Source organism: Anabrus simplex, chromosome 3 (assembly GCF_040414725.1).
Source record: "Anabrus simplex isolate iqAnaSimp1 chromosome 3, ASM4041472v1, whole genome shotgun sequence".
Classification (NCBI taxonomy): Eukaryota; Metazoa; Arthropoda; class Insecta; order Orthoptera; family Tettigoniidae; genus Anabrus; species Anabrus simplex.
In genome coordinates, this window is record NC_090267.1 from 83,948,204 (window position 1) to 83,970,469 (window position 22,266).

General features: G+C 41.0%; 1 protein-coding gene across 1 annotated transcript in view; it reads right to left on the reverse strand.

Annotated features, from left to right (window-relative positions):
• Nucleotides 1-330: 330 nt before the first annotated feature.
• Nucleotides 331-22,266, reverse strand: part of LOC136867036 (uncharacterized) — a 98,314-nt gene continuing 76,378 nt past the window's right edge. Inside the window, exons 3-4 of the mRNA XM_067144133.2 lie at nucleotides 8,332-8,403; nucleotides 331-1,162 (exon numbers count right to left, since the gene is read on the reverse strand). Of these exons, the coding sequence (XP_067000234.2) occupies nucleotides 836-1,162; nucleotides 8,332-8,403 (399 nt within the window). The 3' untranslated portion in view covers nucleotides 331-835. The remainder of the gene's footprint in view (nucleotides 1,163-8,331; nucleotides 8,404-22,266) is intronic.

Consider the following 22,266-nt stretch of genomic DNA (forward strand, 5'->3'; position numbering starts at 1 on the left):
AGTTAACTCACAACGTGTTGCAATCTTTACGTCACTGGTGTCTGTGACAGACTGCTAGCGCAATGCTCAGGGGTCATACATGGCACATTTTCTAATGGTTTGACCACTCAGTGCAAATATAACATACTTTTATTGTGAACATTTAATACATTTCATACCATACTGCCACTACTCTCTCGTTCTTGTGCTGTGCACAAGCGAACAGTTCATACCTGGAGATCCAAAATTTTATTATTGGTGCGAGTGCATTATGACTGATGTTTACTCCTGAAAATTTTGCAACTTATTACTTAGTGAAATGGTACAAGATGGGAACTTGGATAGACATCATTATATTAAACTTTCCTTTATTGTCTTAGAAAAATGCATCTTGAATAATGCAGACAATGTGTCTTTTCCTGGATGGTTACATGAATGTAGAATTAAGTAACTGGGTAAAAGTTTGGTTTTGCTTGGTTTCAGATCTCATAATCTATTATTATCACTTTAATAACATAAATTTCAAGAACACATGCAACTTATTCTTCTTAAAATTTACTGTGGAATCTACGGTATTTGTCTTTACTCTGTTGTTTTGATTCATTTGTTTCCTTTTGTTTGGCTTGTGCCTTTGTAGCTGTATATCTTGATTACCAGTTTATCCTAACTCTAGAAGATATATACAAAAATATATACATCAGGCACATAGGCCTAATTCTCCTCAGGAGATTGATGTACGAGTGGAGATATTTTTCAGTTCTCTCTTCAGTCAGCATGAGCATTGATATTACTCCCTTAGAGAACTGCGAGGGAGAAACTGTCTCTGAAAATGTCTACTTTACACAGGGGAGAGTGCTTATGGCCTGAAATTTTGTACTGGACGGCGTGCTTTGTTCTTCACTACAGCATCTGCATCGAGCGTTTCACCGTTGGGAAGAATGTACTTGTTATCCTGGTAGTCGACGAACCCATCACCTCCTTCTTGATTTTTCTTATCTTTATCACAGGGAATACCACTGGTGTAAGCATACTCTCGCCGCTGTCCATCGGGATCAATGTACCCATACTTGCCCCGCACAGTACAGTCGATACCTATAGTCTCTTCTTTGAATGTGCCATCATCATTTTCAAAGCCCCAGGTGATGCTTCCATCAGCATTATCTTCACGATACCGCTGAATTACCTGCAAAACAGAAGTAGAGTAGTTAAAGAACTATATTAAACACACACTACATTTAGGAAAAGCCTATGATAATGTCCTTAGATAAAAATGTAGAGACACCGGGTGAGTTGGCCGTGCGGTTAGGGGCGCGCATCTGTGAACTCGCATCCGGGAGATTGTGTTTTCGAATCCCACTGTCAGCAGCCCTGAAGATGGTTTTCCATGGTTTCCCGTTTTCAAACCAGGCAGATGCTGGGGCTGTACCTTAATTAAGGCCATGGCTGCTTCCTTCCCACTCCTTGGCCTTTCCTGTCCCATTGTCGCCATAAGACCTATCTGTGTTGGTGTGATATTAAGCAACTAGCAAATGAATAGTATTGGAAAGCAAACAACATATATGACAGGACCAATGTGCTCTAAATGCTGCAGTTGTATCGGAATACTTGTGGACAAAATGGGATTGTTTTAAATTTAAACTAGGCTAAGATAGAGAAGTATATTCTCTCCAACACTATTCATACCTGAAATAAAATTCACAAATATCTCTATCCATTGAAATGCTACCCAACTATTTTGCCAATATGCTTTAAAATATGACTTGTTACCCCTTCATCTGGTCTGCCCCTGTCTACTGTGGCACTGTATTAAATAGTGGACATAACTCAAGACAGTAATGACAGCTTTATTTTCTTTAATTATTAACCCAGGTACTTTTTGTTGTCTGTACATTTTTTTTTTGTTCGCCCCCACTTCCAGTTCCCAATCACCACCATTGCTAGCCAGAATCATTCACTCACTCCAGAACAAGTCAGGCCATATCCAGAAACTGAGCTTTGTAAAAGTAGTGGAAAACCAAGGAGAAGGGCTTCAATGTGGATTTTAACGGACACATCTTGGAGAGAAGAAACTCCCACAACAGACTGACAGCAGAGCAAGAAGGGTTACCAAAGCATGAAAGGCAGCATGTAAAGGAAGATTGGATGAAAAAACCATGAAAAAATTTCAAAAAGAAAGAATAATGAAGAAAGTGATTTTGATGGTAAATTAAGTGAAGAATCAGAAGTTTGTCCTCTTGACTTTGATGATGATGGTGTCTTTCTGAAAGGGAAGGTAAAAATTAAATGTGATGGTAGTAATATTTGTGTCGGAGATGTTGTTCTTCTTAGGTTGAGAACCAATAAAGTTAAAACTATTTCATAGTGCAAACAGAAGAAACATATTCAACGTCTTCTGTGGCAGACAATATGGAAGAAATATTTAGTGCTTATTGTTATTGTAGAAATTAAAGTAAGTAGGATGATTACAAACAATAAATGGGGAGTGGGGTTGGTTGTAGTCTCAATGAAATCTATGTTAGAAAAAACAAACCTGATAGATGAAGCATGCATATGCTTTGATGGTGGGAATCATACGAGATGAATAGACAAGTATAGCGTATGTAGGAGAAAAATGGGCTGTATCATGGAGGGTAAGAAAATAGAAGGAAACTGAAATGACAATGGTTAGACTTGGTTTTTAATATTTGCAAGAAAATGGTTAAATATGATAATACCATATTGTTAGGAATATAAGCCAATGATTTTTATGTTAAAATGTACTTATAAAAACTTAAGTAATCTTATATGCACATCATAACTCATTTTGTGAAGGTATATTTGTATCATTCCCCAGCTGTACTGGATTGTGCAGTGGAAATCAGCATGCCCATCACAGCTGAGTTGAATGTCAGGAATAATCATAGGATATAAACTTCTAAGAATTTAGAGCCTAATTTATTTTTCACATTTTACACTTAGTTCATCCCAGATTTTAATGTTAATTATGTGTTTGTACATTAGTTTTTATGTCAGTTGTGTGTTTTTACATTTATTTAGTTATTAAATGTAATACATAAAGGCTGAAGATGGCCAGCCAAAGCCGAAACTAGTCCCTAGTTTAGTAATGTAATTTCAATAATATTGCATAATATAGTATTGAAAAAGGTGGACCATACAACATTAATTTAATAATTATTATTGTGGTCAGGAATAAACCAAAATATCTCAACCTTTGGTGACTTTTTCCCAGTTTGTGGTTTGTGATCTACTGTTGCTTGTTAATGTCAGGTTTGGTCACTCTGTAGTGTAAGACACTATTAGCTGCCATCCTTGGAAGCCCGGATTCGATTCCCATTACTACCAGTAATTTAAGAATGCCAGGAATGCTCGTATGTGGGTTAAAATGTGCATGCAGCTCACCTCCATTGGGAGTGTGTCTGAAAAGAGCTTTACCACCTCGGAATGACGACACAAGTTTACTTTACTGTTCTGGCCATGGTGGATCCTGTGGAAGAGACGTCTTCAACACTTTAGTTAAATAACGAAAAGAGGATAAGTTCTGATAAACTTTAAATTGCCATTTTTCTGCAAGGCGAAACCTACAAGTAATGTACCATACAGGCTGTGAAAAAGTGGAGAAAGATGAGGAAAAATTTAGGATTGACAGCATATCGAGAAAAACATTCAGAGGACCCTAGACATACAAATTTAACAAAATTGATGGGCTTGTTACTGAATCTATGGAGAAGAAACGAAACCAGAGTTATCCAATTAGTCACGAAGTTACAGTAATGTAATGAAGGCACTGGATGTGGCACATGAGTTAGAAGTTCTGGTAAATGGATATAAGGCAAACTGGAGTGCTGTAATCAAATGATGCAGAATTTGGGACTGTGTTTATGAAATCATACAACTATTGTGCAGTGCCTACCAATAGATTACACAGATAAATTGGTCGCCTGTCAGTGTTACATTATAAAACTGAGGAAAGTCAACAATATTTTATATTAAGATAAAACAGTGGTTCATGGTGTGGGTTACTGTAGTCACATCCTAGTTCGTGAACCATAGGCAATGGCTGAGTGGCCTAGTAAGTGGTCCAAAGAGTTGGGATACCAATACTACAGAATGGGAGTGGGCATCTTGGACATATTCTGAGTCATGGCCCTCCTTGTGCTCAGCTGGCTAGGACTATACAATCCACCGGTAGTCCTTAACCCATTAGAAGAGAGATCCTCATTTGGACTATGTGTAAGTAGGGTATCATTCTTCTTCACAAATTTACCGAGCTCAGAACATTTTAAGCAAACCTCGGACCTATGGGAGTAATGGAGTCCCACTCTCATTTGACAGGCGTGGGACTCGTTGGAAACAACTTGGCAAATAAAATGGAATTTGATGGGGAGCTATCAATATTAATGGGGCTTATGGGAGAAAAAAAGTAGAACTGGCTGAGTCAGCAAAGAGGATGCATCTGGATGTGCTAGGAGTAAGTGATATTCACGTTAGGGGAGATAACGAAGAAGAGATAGGAGATTATAAAGTGTACTTGACGGGTGTTAAAAGGGAAGGGCAGAGTATGGGGTAGGACTGTTCATCAGGAATACTATTGCATGCAACATAGTTTATGTTAGACACGTAAAAGAGCGAATGATGTGGGTAGATTTGTCAGTTGGAGGAATTAGAGTGAGAATTGTCTCAGTGTATTCACCATGTGAGGGTGCAGATGAGAATGAAGTTGACAAGTTTTATGAAGCATTGAGTGACATCATAGTCAGGGTGAACAGCAAGGATAGGATAGTGCTAATGGGTGATTTCAATGTGAGAGTTGGGAATAGAACTGAAGGATACAAATGGGTGATAGGTAAATGTAGGGAAGATATGGAAGCTTATAGGAATGGGAAGAATTTGCTGGACATCTGTGCTAGTATGGGATTAGCAGTTATGAATACATTCTTCAAGCATAAGGCTATACACCACTACATATGGGAGGCTAGATGTACCAGATCCATAACAGACTATATCTTAACTGAATTCAAATTCAGGAAATCTGTTAGGAATATATGGGTTTTTCAGGGATTCTTCGATGATACATACCACTATCTGATCTGTAGTGAACTAAGTATCTCTAGGCCTAGGATAGAGAAAGTGAAATCTGTCTGCAAATGAATAAGGGTAGAAAATCTCCAGGATGAGGAAATTAGAAGTACATGGATATGATTGATGAGAAGTTTCGAACAGTAGACAGTAAGCAGGTTCAGGATATAGAAAGAGAATGGGTGGCATACAGGGATGCTGTAGTAGAAACAGCAAGGGAATGCCTAGGAACAACTGTGTGTAAAGATGGGAAAAGGTGAACATCTTGATGGAACAATAAAGGGAGAGCAGCCTGTAAATGTAAAAAGAAAGCTTATCAGAAATGGCTCCAAACAAGGACTGATACAGACAGGGAATTGTATGTAGTTGAAAGAAACATAGCACAACAAATAGTTGTTGAATCCAAAAAGAAGTTGTGGGAAGTATTTGGTAATAACCTGGAAAGACTAGGTCAAGCAGCAGGAGAACCTTTCTGGATAGTAATAAAGATGGTAATAAAGGGAGGGTAAAAGGGAATCAACAGTGTTCTAGGTAATTCAGGTGAACTTATAATAGATCCCAGGGAATCACTGGAGAGGTGGAGGGAATATTTTGAAAATCATCTCAACGTAAAAGGAAATCTTCATGGTAGTGTCATGAACAACCAAGCTCATGGGAAGGAGGAAAATGATGTTCGTGAAATTACGCTTGAGGAAGTGGAAAGTATGGTAAATAAACTCCATTGTAATAATCAGCAGGAAAAGATGAAATTAGACCTGAAATGGTGAAGTATAGTGGGAAGGCAGGGATGAATTGGCTTTATAAAGTAGTAAGATTAGCACGGAGTGTTGGTAAGGTACCTTCAAATTGGACAAAAGCAGTAATTGCACCTATCTACAAGCAAGGGAACAGGAAGGATAGCAACAACTATCAAGGTATCTCATTGATTAGTATACCAGTTACCGGGCAAATTGGCCATGTGGTTAGGGGCATGCAGCTGTGAGCTCGCATCCAGGAGATAATGGGTTTGAACCCTACTGTCGGCAGCTCTGAAGATGGTTTGCCGTGGTTTCCCATTTTCACACCAGGCAAATGCTGGCACTGTACCTTAATTAAGGCCACGGCCGCTTCCTTTCATTTCCTAGGCCTTTCCTCTCCCATCGTCGCCATAAGACCTATCTGTGTCCATGTGACGTAAAGCAAATAGCAAAATAAAAAAAAGTATACCAGGCAAAGTATTCACTGGCATCTTGGAAGGGAGGGTGCGATCAGTGGTTGAGAGGAAGTTGGATGAAAACCAGTGTGGTTTCAGATCACAGAGGGGCTGTCAGGATGAGATTTTCGCTATGCTCCAGGTAACTGAGAAATGCTGCGAGAGGAATAGACAGTTGTGTTTATGTTCCATAGATTTAGAGAATGCATATGACAGGGTACTGAGGGAAAAGATGTTCACTGTACTGGGGGACTATGGGATTAAGGGTAGATAATTAAAAATCAATCAAAGGCATTTATGTTGACAATTGGGCTTCAGGGGGAATTGATGACAGAATGAGTTCTTTTTTCAGGGTACACAGGGGTTAGACAAGGCTGCAATCATTCATCTTTGTTGTTTGTAGTTTAGATGGATCATCTGCTGAAATGTATAAAGTGGCAGGGATGGATTCAGTTAGATGGAAATATAATAAGCAGTCTGGCCTATGCTGATGACATAGTCTTAATTGCAGGTTGTGTCGAAAGCCTGCAGTCTAATATCGTGGAACTCAAAAATAGATGCAATGAGTATGGTATGAAAATTAGCTTTTCAAAGACTAAAGTGATGTCAGTTGGTAAGAAATTCAAGAGAACTGATGTCAGACTGGTGATACAAAACTGGAACAGGTAGATAATTTCAAGTATTTAGGATGTGTGTTCTCCCATGATGGTAATATAGTAAGTGATATTGAATCAAGGTGCAGTAAAGCTAATGCAGTGAGCTCGCAGTTGCAATCAACAGTATTCTGTAAGAAGGAAGTTAGCTCCCAGACGAAACTATATTTACATTGGTCTGTTTTGAGACCAACTTTGCTTTATGGGAGCTAAAGCTGGGTGGACTCAGGATATCTTATTCATAAGTTAGAAGTAACAGACATGAAAGTAGCGAGAATCATTGCTAGTACAAACAGGTGAGAACAATGGCAGGAGGGTACTCAGAATGAGGAGCTAAAGGTTAAGTTAGGAATGAACTTGATGGATGGCTTCATACCCAGCTTCAGTGGTGGGGTCATGTGAGGCAAATGGAGGAATATAGGTTACCTGGGAGAAATTGGACTCTGTTAAGGAGGGTAAGAGAAGTAGAGGGAGACCAAAACGATGATGGTTAGACTGATCTGTTAACAAATTAAAGATAAGAGTTATAGAACTAAATGAGGCCACAGCACTAGTTGCAAATAGAGTATTGTGGCAACATTTAGTCAATTGACAGAGGCTTGCAGACTGAATGCTACCAGGACTGTATCTATAATGATGTATATATATATATACATGCATATATATATATATATATATATATATATATATATAAAACAGTTTTTTCTTTTACTTTAGGACTTAGGCAGAGTTTGAATATGCTTGTAATTTTTTTTTTTTTTCAATTTGCATTACATTGCACGACACAGGTTGGTCTTATGACGACGGCGGGATAGGAAAGGGGTAGCAGGGGGAAGGAAGCGAACGTGGCCTTAATTAAGGTACAATCCCAGCAATTGCCTGGTATAAAAATGGGAAACCACGGAAAAACCATATTCAGTGTTTCTTGTAAGAGTGGGCGCCATCTGCCTTGTATGTGAAATTGTGAGTTGTCTGGATGTTGGAGGCAGCACCAACATCCATTCCACAGCCAAGAAATTAACCTTTTACGATTTAAAATTCATCGAATCCGGGGCCACGAAATACGACAGTCAAGACACTGACAATTAAGCCGCAGAGCCGTACAAGGTAAGAGCTATACGCTACTGTCAGAGGTTTTTTTAAAAAACTGAGGATTGTGGAAGTGCTTAGTTTATTCACAAAAGCGTGGGCATTGAATGCTGAAACGTAGCCCTAATGAAGATGCATTTTTGTTTTATGTAGGTCTATTGTACACTTGAATATACACGGACAGTTTCACGAGCTTTCCGGCATACCGTATGATTTCTTTGCCGACAACAAATTTATAGGTGTGGAATGCTGTTGAGGAAACTTCTTGTCACTCGTACTGAATCAAACAGTCATTAGCAAAGTAGAACTCTTTATACTCGTTGTTACCGAAGATGAACTTACCTGTGACACTGGCTTCTTTGTTCGTCCAGTAGGTCGTACGTATGGCTCAGCGGCCTGCTGTCGGACTGGAACCTGAAAGAAAAATAATTCATTTAATAGAATACTCATATCCCCTCGTTGCGGATCACCTGAAACTAGATTTCTTGCAATCAGTTATTTTAGTACATGAATTTTGCTTGTTACAAATATTTTGTCTATTACTCCATTAAGTATTATACACTGAACGGCTAAAAGTCACGGGAAGGGGTGTTCTATTAGAAAATATGCCGTATAATTATGACCTCTGAGTGTTGAGGCTAGCTGTGGCGTAGCTGAGCAGTCTGTCACAGACACCAGCGGCGTGAGATGGCATCATGTCATGAGTTAACCGACTTTGAACGTGGGATGATTATCGACGCACGGTGCATGCGTCATAGCATTGCGGAGTTCACACGCGAAATTGAGTTTCCGAGGTCAACTGTGAGCAGGGTGGATCTTCAATATCACATAGAGCACGTTACTACCCGTGTAAAGCGCTGCACGGGAAGACCACAGGTGTTTAACGAACGGACATCACGTCACCTCCGCAAAACCATACTGAGCACTCGACGAGCTACTGTGAGTCAGATCACCACCCACTTGAATGTAGGGAGTTAGGGACCCATTTCTACCAGGACTGTAAGGAGGCAACTGCACTACATAAGCTTCACCAACCGACGACCAACTCGTGTCCCTTTGCTGACACCTCGACACAGAGCTCGACGACGTACATGGGCCCGTGAATATTGGCAACGGACCATGGAACAGTGGTGGCAAGTGGTGTGGTCCAATGAATCCCGGTTCCAGTTGTATCGACAGTCTGGCATACGCTCCATAAATCTATGGATCGTGCGTGTCAACGAAGTTGTGTCCAGGCGGGAGGTGGCTCAGTTCTATTCTGGGCGGCGTTCTTATGGTCGCAATGAGGTCCCATTATCCTGCTGCAGAGAGCGTTGACAGGTGCTCGTTATGTGGACATTCTTTCAGACCATCTGCATCCCTTTCCGTCCCTAGAGTACCCTGATGGAGATGTCATGTTTCAACAAGATAATGCGCCATGTCTCCACTCTGTGGTGGCACGCAGGTGGTTGGAGGAGCACTCCAGTGACGTTACGATCCTGGATTGACCCGTCAGATCCCTCGATCTTAATCCAGTCGAGCATTTATGGGATGCTGTCGATGCTGGTGTACGCTCCATGAACCGCACACCAACTACATAAGACCAATTGTGGGTAGCAGTGCAAGATCCGTGGGTCGAGATCCCTTCAGAACGATTCCAACACCTTGTAGAGTTAATGCCTCGCCGTATTGCTGCCATTTTGAGGGCTCGCGAAGGAACAACTCATAATTAACGTCACATTCAGTCTTCCCATGACTTTTCGCCACTCAGTGTATTTAAACCTAATAGTATTTATAGGTCCTACACTGTTTGCAAATTATCATTTAAAAAAATATTTGTCGAATTTGTTACAAATACATTCTAAGGCAAACATATATCCTACCTTTCATTGGTTGTTAGTGCTTATATTATTTTCTCGTTTTCTTTTGTCACATACATTTTTAAAAAGCAGAAATGTTGCTAAAAATTCATTCATACAACCGACGTTTATGAGATGGTGAGATTAAGAAAACTGAAATTGTGACATTGTTCAAGATAGGTGGCCTTACAAATACTACTTTCTTACAAGGAACATTTCTCAGTTTGTTATGCGGGTATCTGCCAATGAGGGGTTTTTCTAGTTACAATATAGTGATATTGTGTCACGTCGATAGAAACATCTCATAACAGACACTATGGATATATTTTTTTTCGTCCATACTGCGTTTATTTCGGATATGTATTAGATATTGCTATGTGTGTTGAAAACTTTAAAAATACTTTACAGAACAGACCTAGAATAATGAACTTGGAAAGGCATATTTAACATCAGTTCAAGTTAAATGTCCTGTCAGCTACTCCATTCACCCACCTGGCTGGTTTGATAATCCTGTTAATTTTGCTTATACAATGGAAGAAATGAATCACTGTGAGCAGGACGACTGAACGCACGTGGCCCTGTGGCGCAACGGATGACGCGTCTGACTACTAGCTGAGGATGACTGAACCCCACTGATCTCTATACCTGGATGGCTGGTAGCTTGGGTAGCAGTAAGCCGAATAGAAGATGACTGGCGTAGTAAGATGGTAGCGAGCGCATAGTGCAATAGACCACGAGGTGCGAGCTTGCTTTGTTTATGCTTAGTTCAGTGACGCCAGGCCTCTTGATTGTAGTTCCACGAGTGTTCTGTGCTGTGTTATTGCAAAGTAAATAGTAGTGTATTTTACGAATTTAGATTCGTTGCCTTGTAGTATACTTGTGGATTACAAGATTCAATTTAAATATGTATGTGTTTATCTGAAATATGAATGAAGAAACATTCTACGGGGTATTAACATACCGCAGTGTTCAGCTTATGGATGTACAAACAAAACCGATCAGCAGAAGGAGAAATCATATCATCGGGGAGTTTTATACTGTACATAAGAATCTTGCTAGGGTAGTGTTTTGAGTTTTAGGTTTATTGTATCTTTTTTTTTCCCCGCATATTCCGGGAGCAAAATGACAATTCATTTTTGTAGGTTTCCTTTCTCGAGACCCGAACTTCTAAGATCATGGATTAGGAGTATCAGGCGGGAGAATTGGGAGCCTTCTAAAACAGCTGTTCTCTGTTCGGATCACTTAGAGGAAGACTGTTTTGATAGAAATGGACAAACTGTACACCTTAGAAGTGATGTACAGCCAACTGTTTTCAATTTTACTGAACATTAACTGCAAGTAAAGATTTACTTATATTTTCTTTTTATTTCTCATAATTAAACTGACGGTTTCGATGAAATAATTGAAGTGACCTTATAAGAATCTTAGAAAATGAAGTACCGAGCTCGATAGCTGCAGCCGCTTAAGTGCGGTCAGTATCCAGTAATCGGGAGATCGTGGGTTCGAGCCCCACTGTCGGCAGCCCTGAAGATGGTTTTCCGTGGTTTCCCATTTTCACACCAGGCAAATGCCGGGGCTGTACCTTAATTAAGGCCACGGCCGCTTCCTTCCACTTCCTAGGCCTTTCCCATCCCATCGTCGCCATAAGACATATCTGTGTCGGTGCGACGTAAAACAAATAGAAAAAAAATGAAGTCTGGAGGAATTCTAGACCTTATTTACATCAGTAATAATTATGGGTTTCAGACACTGGAGTGGTGGGAGAAGGGAAAGTGTGGTGGGTGTTTGGGGCTATCCCATTATACTATTCGTGGTATTTGGGACTCTTTTAACTGGTGTTACATATTTCTGATGATGACTATCAATAGCGCTTTGCTAGCTGAATTTAATTAAAGAAGTCTGTAATAGTAAATTAAGCTGCAGGTAATGTGATATATTGACAAGTTTTGAACATTTGCTGGTTTTATACACTGACTGACAGAGCAAATGCAACACCAAGAAGGAGTGGTCAGAACTTTATGCCAATTGCAGGGTAGACTGACGTCACTGAGGTATGCTCATGATGTGAAATGCGCCGCTGTGCTGCGCACGTAGCGAACGATAAATGGGACACGGCGTTGGCGAATGGCCCACTTCGTAACGTGATTTCTCAGCCGACAGTCATTGTAGAACGTGTTGTCGTGTGCCACAGGACACGTGTATAGCTAAGAATGCCAGGCCGCCGTCAACGGAGGCATTTCCAGCAGACAGACGACTTTACGAGGGGTATGGTGATCGGGTGATCGCCTGTGGCGAAGATGGTTGGCGCAGGGACATGTGGCACGTGCGAGGGGTCCAGGCCCAGCCCGAGTGACGTCAGCACGCGAGGATCGGCGCATCCGCCGCCAAGCGGTGGCAGCCCCGCACGCCACGTCAACCGCCATTCTTCAGCATGTGCAAGACACCCTGGCTGTTCCAATATCGACCAGAACAATTTCCCGTCGATTGGTTGAAGGAGGCCTGCACTCCCGGCGTCCGCTCAGAAGACTACCATTGACTCCACAGCATAGACGTGCACGCCTGGCATGGTGCCGGGCTAGAGCGACTTGGATGAGGGAATGGCGGAACGTCGTGTTCTTCGATGAGTCACGCTTCTGTTCTGTCAGTGATAGTCACCGCAGACGAGTGTGGCGTCGGCGTGGAGAAAGGTCAAATCCGGCAGTAACTGTGGAGCGCCCTACCGCTAGACAACGCGGCATCATGGTTTGGGGCGCTATTGCGTATGATTCCACGTCACCTCTAGTGCGTATTCAAGGCACGTTAAATGCCCACCGCTACGTGCAGCATGTGCTGCGGCCGGTGGCACTCCCGTACCTTCAGGGGCTGCCCAATGCTCTGTTTCAGTAGGATAATGCCCGCCCACACACTGCTCGCATCTCCCAACAGGCTCTACGAGGTGTACAGATGCTTCCGTGGCCAGCGTACTCTCCGGATCTCTCACCAATCGAACACGTGTGGGATCTCATTGGACGCCGTTTGCAAACTCTGCCCCAGCCTCGTACGGACGACCAACTGTGGCAAATGGTTGACAGAGAATGGAGAACCATCCCTCAGGACACCATCCGCACTCTTATTCACTCTGTATCTCGACGTGTTTCTGCGTGCATCGCCGCTCGCGGTGGTCCTACATCCTACTGAGTCGATGCCGTGCGCATTGTGTAACCTGTATATCGGTTTGAAATAAACATCAATTATTCGTCCGTGCCGTCTCTGTTTTTTCCCCAACTTTCATCCCTTTCGAACCACTCCTTCTTGGTGTTGCATTTGCTCTGTCAGTCAGTGTAAATATGTACATTTGCTTCAATGATATTTTAATTTGATAATATGCGCGTTATTTCATGGAAACAGGAAACAGAAATTCATCATCAAGCACCGATTACGATATGTCGAATCTATGCCTGTATAGTGAGCTACGTTTATAGGTACATCATAATGCATAATGCATAATTTCGTGGCATGCATGTATACAGTTTACAGCAATGTTTCCAGAAACTGGTTTTCATTCGTATTGTGTTACCGATCGCTAACTGCATGTATTCAGCACCTAAGTTAATATTTGTCGGCCGTTATTATACACTCATGTTTATTGCTATCCCCGAGATTTACTGACCTCGGAATGACGTGTCAGTGATCCCAATGTCCTTATGCTTTGAGTGAACATGTCTCTATATTTTTAATTATTCCAATGCGCCATTAATTGCTACTTAAAATTGACTATATTATCATTTCTTCCCCATAAGGAGAGCTCTAGGTTGGGTACGCCAACATGGCGAACCGCGCGCTCAACTTGGCGTACTTTCTCCTGCAGCGGACACCTGCCATCAGCGATCCATGTATAGAGATCAGTGCTGAACCCTTATCTCTATTACTTTGATGTAAAGTTATCGGGGAGGAGGGGTGGCGATCGTTTGATTGGTGGCCCCATACGTAACAATTTAATTCGCATTTCTGATATTGCAATATTGTACTTTGGTCAAAGTAGGGCATTAATTATGGTTTAATATAACAGTGTACAGTATGTTTTTATCATCATAAAAATGATCCCATTCACAGGGGTACGTGCTCCTCCTATCGGGGTAGGTAGCATGATATAAATAATTATTAAAAAACGTCATATCTTATGTCCCACCTGTTTTATTCGTACATTCGCACACAGGACCGGTAACATAGTGAAGGGCAGTCTGACACAGGGTCTCGAGTTTTTTCGAGACGAGCGCAAGCATTGTTTCTCGCGAGAAATTTCGAGAGATCTCGAGAGCGTTGTTAGATGGAGCTGAAAGTTATGTGTGTCGAGTATGCGAATAGTCAACCTCGGGTCTTCTCCATTCCGGAAATTTGTGTATAAAAGCGACTGGTGCGTTAATTTATGCCGAGGTCTATTTTGACGCAGTATAGCATAATTATAAAGACATTGTATGCAGCAGTAAATGCGTAGGCTAAGTACAGAAACTGACGGCTACTCTAGGTGAACATCGTTATTACTCATAATTTATCAGACTCCTGTCCGCCTCTGTAGCGTAACGGATAGTGTGATTAGCTGCCGTCCTCGGGGGCCCGGGTTCGATTCCCGGTACTGCCAGAAATTTAAGAATGGCAGGAGGGCTGGTATGTGATTGAAATGGTACATGCAGCTCACCTCCTGAAAAGAGCTGCACCACCTCGGGATGAGGACACGAGTTTACTTTACTATCAGACTCCTTGTGCTTGTGCTTGTGTTTACTGACAATATGGTGACGAAGGAAATAATTCGTTACAATGTTTCAGAGTATTTGCATCACAATTAGGTACTTCGGTATATGAGGTGCAATGTGTAATTGTGTCAACTTTAAGACGATGTCCAAAACGCAACAAAGCCGTGAACGTGCGATTATTTTGAATAGATGCCACATAGCACAGTCCGCTGTGATGTAAAATACATCAGCAGAAATACTTCCGGTATGATCCGGTACTTAAACATACATATCACTGAAAGGGAGCCTCCGTGGCTCAGATGGCAGCGCGTCGGCCTCTCACCGCTGGATACCGTGGTTCAAATCCCGGTCGCTCCATGTGAGATTTGTGCTGGACAAAGCGGAGGCGGGACAGGTTTTTCTCCGGGTACTCCGGTTTTCCCTGTCATCTTTCATTCCAGCAACACTATCCATTCTCATTTCATAGCATATATCAGTCATTAAATATATCACTTTGGGAGTGGCGACCCCATCGTACTAATAGCCTATATCTGCTTCATTCATTCCATCCCTGACCCGGTCAATGACTGGAAAACAGGTTGCAGGTTTTCATTTTCATTTTCATCACTGAAAGGAAATCGTCACAGAGAACACCTCCGGCCCGGCCTGCATCACAAGAAGCCAGCCTGTTGACAACAGCTGCGAGGTATCCAGGTAGGTGTACATCCTATCTACAATTATTAACAAATTATACAGTTTATTGAGCTAAGATGTCCGTCTCAAGTAACTCGTGAACTGTTTAAGATACTGACATTCAGTTTTCACTTTCGTTAATGGTATTAAGGGGCTCATAGTTGAACATGCAATATATTTCGAGCCTTTTGACAAAATTTATCCGCACATATGTTTCCAAACGAGAACGTTATTTGACGCAATAACCTGTGATGATATACTATCAAGCTTACGCTCGTAGTTAATGGGACGTCACACAGATCGCAGCACAGCAGAACTTGTCTCGAGATTTTAGCGAGATTCTCGATATTTGTGCCGCCAATCTCGAGCGAGAACATTGCCGATCAGTACGGCAATAGTAGACAGTAATAATAGAAGAACACTGCCGTTCAGGCCAGAGGAAAGAAACAAGCCCGGTCAAGAGCATACACGACAGAACAGAAGTTACGGTTTGCAATAATTTACCAAGGCAGATGTTCGATACATTTCCAACTTCTTTGAAACTATTTAGGAAAATACTAGGCAATCAACTGATACGGAATCTGCCACCTGAGCGACTGCTCTGAATGCAGTTCAGTGGTGATTGATTGATTGATTGATTGATTGATTGATTGATTGATTGATTGATTGATTGATTGATAGGTGCGGCCATTTGACGCCGCAGTCGTGAACTAGGTGGAATATAATTGCTATGTATAGCATGAAAGCTACGCTGAACTGCTCAGTAATTTTCTAGAACTTCCTGGAAGGTGTATATTAAATCTGTTAATTATTGCATCTACTACATTGCATCGTTTGTAGGATAAGCCTACATTGTAATGTTGCTTCTTCTTTGAACCCCTCACCCACCTACTGCGTTAGTCTGTAATAGACTGACTGCATGTAGGTATCTGAAAACCCACAAGAAACGCATCTTATGTTCTAGCAGTGGATCTAAACGACAAAGTACGTTGCTGTTTTTTTCTTTTGTAAAAAAGAAACCTAAGTGATATTAAAGTTCATGTTGATAGTGGATTCAGTCGCCTCTATTTCATCTCTAAATGCTGTAAGTGGCTTAGATGCTACTGATACTACTCTGGAGCAATATTATATTGGTAATTTGGTGGGTGCAAATCGAAATCTGACGGGTGAAGAGAGGTCATTGGATAAATTTCACTTCCTACCGAATTGTGCTTCTGCAAATTGCCAAAGGAAAGAAAACTGGATGAAAGAAAAGTAAAAAATGAAGTGGTATACTGTACAAGGCCTCCATTCTCTTTGATACGCTGGGTCAAAAGAGGGGCAATAACGGCATAAAATTAGGAAGACTTGTGAATGAAGCAACGAAAAAGTACCAGAAAGCAACCAAAATTATAAACAGTCACAAAAAACAGGAGTATCATAAGAGGAATATGGATGCCTGGCAGAAATGTATGCATGTGATTGAAGGGAAGTTAACGGACGTCTTAACAAGAATGGATTAGGTTACAAGGAGTGGACGCAAATAAAAAAAAAGGAAGCTATTTCCAATTGTTAAAACTATAAAGTTATGTGGAGCTTATAACATACGCCAGCGGGGGTATAGAGACGTTCAGAGAAGCCAGTCAGGGCATGGAGAGTGAATTATTGGAATGTGCTTCAGAGGGAAGCCTTTGTGCTTTATTGAAATTCCAAATGGATACAGATGATGGAACATTCATACAGCATGCAGACTGTAGACAGCCTCAAACAATGGCAGTTATATTGGTAAGACTGGCGAAAACTTAGCAAGCACAATAGTGCAGCAAATTAAAAGAAATAATATTCACATAGCCTATTGTAGAGGGCAAGCATATGCCGGAGCCAGTATGAGTGGCAAATTTAAAGGCGTTCAAGCACTTATATCAAAGCGACAGCCACTAACTATTTACAGTCATTACGATAGTCATAGAATCAATCTTGTACTAAGCAGCCCGACTCCATCGCTAAATGGTTAGCGTGCTGACCTTTGGTCACAAGGGTCCCGGGCTCGATTCCCGGCAGGGTCGGAAATTTTAACCATCGTTGGTTAATTTCACTGACACGGGGGCTGGGTGTGTGTGTGTTGTCTTCATCATTTAATCCTGATCACGACAAATCAAAAGACCTGCATCTGGTGAGCCGAACTTGTCCTCGGACACTCCCGGCACCAAAAGCCTACACCATTTCATTTTTTTTTGCACTAAGCAAAACCTGTACTATGAACAGCATGCGGAATGCTGTGTATCATACGTCCAGTAGCAAACTTCTTTAGATAATACACTCAACGATGCCACATACTGCTATTCCAGCAGAAAAGTTTCACAAACTAAAGAATCTGTGTGTAACCCGTTGGAGAAATTGTGTAGCATTCGTAATGATAGCAGTGACTGTATTTTCTTTAATCCAAGTTGTGCAGTCTTCAGAATTCCCAGCTTATGCCATTGAGGAAATGTTAAAGATTGCTGGAATGTACAAAAATCACTTACTCTGTTTTGCAGCTCAGGAATCGGTTATGGAGGGAAAAAAAAAAAAAAAAAAAAAAAAAGAGAGAGGGAGAGATATAACGACCCCAAACCAGCCTATACAGCAGAAGTTCATAAGATCTCACGTCATGTTGCAAACATCAAAGTCCTTCTTTAACTCATAGCCTATCAATTCTGCCGAGCGCAATTAACGCAGCAAAAAGATCATTCGCTGTACCGCGACGCATAAAAACCTACCTTCGTAGTACAAAGACAGTAAACCGACTGAATGACTTGGTATTGATAAACGTTAACAGGAATATCCCTTTTATGGCAGAAGAGATGCTAAAAACTTTAAGAGTATAGTGAACTTAAATTACATTTGAAAGCCCATAAGGAGCGTATATCATGGTGTTGCAGTTTATTAATCTTTCTTTTGTATTTCGTGTAACTGAGCAAGTCAACATGAGAGTAAATATTAATTTAATTAAATTTGTTTCATTAAAAGATCTTCTTCCTTTGAGACTTTACTGAGTTTAGGTTTATAATACGCGGTACGTATGCTACACTTTGACTTGAATAGCTGACATGAAAATTTGAACCGTCTCCCCAGAAAATAATCCTGAATCCGTTCCTTGGGAGAAAGACGAGCTGCTCGACTAAGTGGTATTTTCCGAGCTGTCAGTGGAGAGATTCCTGCTTCTACGACTTGAACTTACTGTAATCAAGTCTTCCTTCCTCTTGATTCTTCGAAATCAGCTGAACTTTTGCATGGAACATACGAATAAACTGCACTTATTGCCCATCTTATTTCCACTGTGGCACTTCTCCAAGACTGCTCGTGGTGGTCTAGTGAAAATTAACAATAGGAATTCCTAAAACGTATATAAGAAAAGTCTTTGGGCATATCTAATAACAAGAACAACAACGTTTATTTCCTTTACTACAAGAACTGAAAAATGTGTTTGGTACTTTCTGTGAAGAAAGTGAACGAAAATATTGTATAACCATTAAGTTTAGGCAGCAAAAATAGGGATTAAAGTAGGCACTACCAAAATATGAATAAATTTATATTAACTATTACGGTACTTGTTTTTCTTGGTGAGGTCACGGGTGTGGACTGTGATGCACGTGTAGATTCGGTCGTTTTACGGTAGATGCTCCTTCCTGACTCCAACCCTATGTGGAGGGATGTATTCACTGTTTCATGTGTCTATGGTGATTGGTGGTGTGTGTTGGTAATTATTGTTTTAAGAGGAAGTACAAGTGGGTAATCGTCCTGACTTAACACTAAATAGAGATGAAATGGATGAGGTCAAACACTTCGGAAAATGAAGGTATCGCTCATAGAAACGGAGGGCGTGAAATACCACCGAGTCGTAAGAGAACAAAAGTCGATCATGGTAGGCCAGGGAGCACAGATGAAAGTGAGGAGACTGACATAAGCAAGTTATAAACGGAGTTAAAAGTCGGGTTGTGAGTTTCACAAATAGGAAAAGTCCTCTCAGTTTTAATTACTGCATTGCTGGAGTGAAAGTTCCTTATGGAGATTATTGTAAGTACCCAGGTGTTAATATTAGGGAAGATCTTCATTGGGGTAATCACATAAATATGATTGTAAATAGAGGGTACAAATCTCTGGACATGGTTATGAGGGTATTTAGGGGTTATAGTAAGTATGTAAAGGAGAGAGCATTTCAGTCTTTGGTAAGACCCCAACTAGAGTATGGTTCCAATGTATGGGATCCTCACCACGATGACTTGATTGAAAAACTGGAAAAAATACAAAGAAAAGCAGCTCGATTTGTTCAGGGTGATTTCCGACAAAAGAGTAGAGTTACAAAAATGTTGCAAAGTTTGGGCTGGGAAGACTTGGGAGAAAGGAGACGAGCTGTTCGACTAAGTGGTATGTTCCGAGCTGTCAGTGGAGAGATGGCGTTAAATGACATCAGTAGACGAATAAGTTTGAGTGGTGTCTTTAAAAGTAGGAAAGATCACATAATGAAGATAAAGTTGGAATTCAAGAGGACAAATTGGGGCATATATTCGTTTAGGAATTAGGGATTGGAATAACTTACCAAGGGAGATGCACAATAAATTTCCAATTTCTTTGCAATCATTTAAGAAAAGTCTAGGAAAACAACATATAGGGAATCTGCCAACTGGGTGACTGCGACTGCCCTAAATGCAGATCATTAGTGATTGACTGGATCAACGGCAGGCTTTGCTAGGGGCCCGATAGTCACCAATCCACGCCTGAGAACCTTATGGCCCACTATTAGTAGCCTCTTATGACAGGGAGGGGATGCACCCCTATCCACAGGGGTGAGTGTGGTGTGTGTATGAAGGATTTTGTTTGGACGAACACTAACACTTAGTACCCGAGTCAAAAGAATAAATCAAAGCAAACCCATTGGGGAACAACCCCGAAGGGCCATGGCTTAGCAAGCGACCGCTGCTCAGTCCGAAGTCGTGTAGTCAGCACGACGAATCCTCTCGGCTGTTATTCCTGGCTTTCTAGACCGCGGCCGCCATCTCACCGTCAGATGGCTTCTCAAAATTTGTAATCACGTAGGCTGAGTAGATCTCGAAGCAGCCCTCAGATCCAGGTATAAATCCCTGACCTGGCCGGAAATCGAACCCGGGTCCTCCGGGTGAAAGGAAGACACGCTACCCCTACATCGTGGGGCCAGCTCAAAGAATGAACCAGATGCTGTTAAATCCTTGGATCGGCTGGGAATCAAACCCAGAGCACTCTGGGCCGAATATATCGAAGCTGAACATTCACCCAAGGGGCTGGACTTTGTGTTAACTACTTAACTATTTGAAATGTAAATGATCTCCTGAATTACGTCAAATATTTGGAAGAGTCATTTTGGTGTTGATCTCTGTTCTTTGAAGACCGAATGAAAGTGTACTGAAGCAACTTACTCCCCAATTACATGAGTGTTGACTATCGTGCATTTTTCGAAGTTTTCTGGTGTAAATTTATGCCTCGTTTTGGTCAGGGTTTTCTAAATTGGGATAATTTCTTCTCAGCCTCACTCTCTGCCGCCCAATTAGATATGAGTATATCGAAGCAAACATTCGTTTTAAAACGTTTTAGGCGCTTAATTTAGGCATTGTCCACAAAGAGGCATTTATAGAGACTAATAAATGGCTTTTACTCATCATAATTTGACGTAAACTGGATTTTTTAAATCTTTACTCTGCAAGTTTATTTGTCACAGGAATGTTTACACATCTTAGGAAATATTCTCAGCTTAATAATTATCCACATCATTTGTTATGTAGATGATCTCAATAACGATATTGCAGAAATATATATCAAGCTCAATATCAAACATCCGGCATGTGGAATTATTCTGGCCTACGTTTTAAATCTAGGATGATGTTGATTTCCTAAAAAAACTATCCACAGTTGTAACCCTTCAGTCAAGCAACTCAATGGTGAAAACATCCTAGGGATATGAGCTACGAATTTCAGGTAAATAAAATATAATGAACTATGAGAATATATTCTTTATTTATTCCTAAAAAATTACAATCCTTTTCTTAGGGCCATTTTCTCCAAATCGAGTTAAACCTGGTATAAATTAAACCCGTTTAACTTTAGTACCTAGTTTAAAGTTGAGTCCATTTTCTCCACCAATTTCTGACACTCGTTTAGTTTAAACGGGCGAGCTGTCGTTGGCGCTAACGTTGGCTGCACTGAAGGAATAGTCGAAGGCATGGTCGATTGGAATTGGCCAATCAGAGCCAAGTAATTCATGACCGACATTTTTGTAATAATATCAGCTGTTTGTGGCGAATTAATGCTATCGTACGTAGTGAATAAAGAACAAATTCGGCGGGATATTAGCTTTACTGATAAATAAATTGTTTACATTTGTGCGAAGTGTTGTGTCATATAATTCCACCTCTAGCTGTCTACAATTTATTGGAACGCACTTTCAGCAATAGACCTACGGTATTCCTTTCCTCAGAAAATCAACATTTATGTGAATTTCAAGTAAACAAATTCCAAGCATGCTCGGGATCTATCTCCTATCAAAATCCATCGCTCTCGGCCGGCATCAGTCTCACAAACCTTGGATCCAGCAGACAGACCACTGAGGATGTATTATTTTGAGATGTATTACTTGATTCCATATTCCTTTATAACATAACCAAGTTCGCGATATGTCGTACTGTATGCATAATACTCTTCTCCCTATAGCATTAATATTTCTATTGCTGGTATGCTGGCAATAGATACGATGAAACATTCTTAACTATAATCTATTCTATTACAAGTTTACTAGCAAGCATAAAATACTTTATTGTTTTTCTGATCCTATAAATATACAATCTAGCGATTAGAAATTGTATACCACCGCCTCTCCTACCGTGCCGGTCAACATTCTGATGGTAAAAATATTTTAGACAAATTAGATTCGAACCGTCTTGTCACGGATCGACGATGCTGACTTCACGCTTTAGCGACCACAGCCACCAGGTACCGCATGAAGAGTATACATATTACACGACTTATGTAGGAATAATTTCTGCTTCACA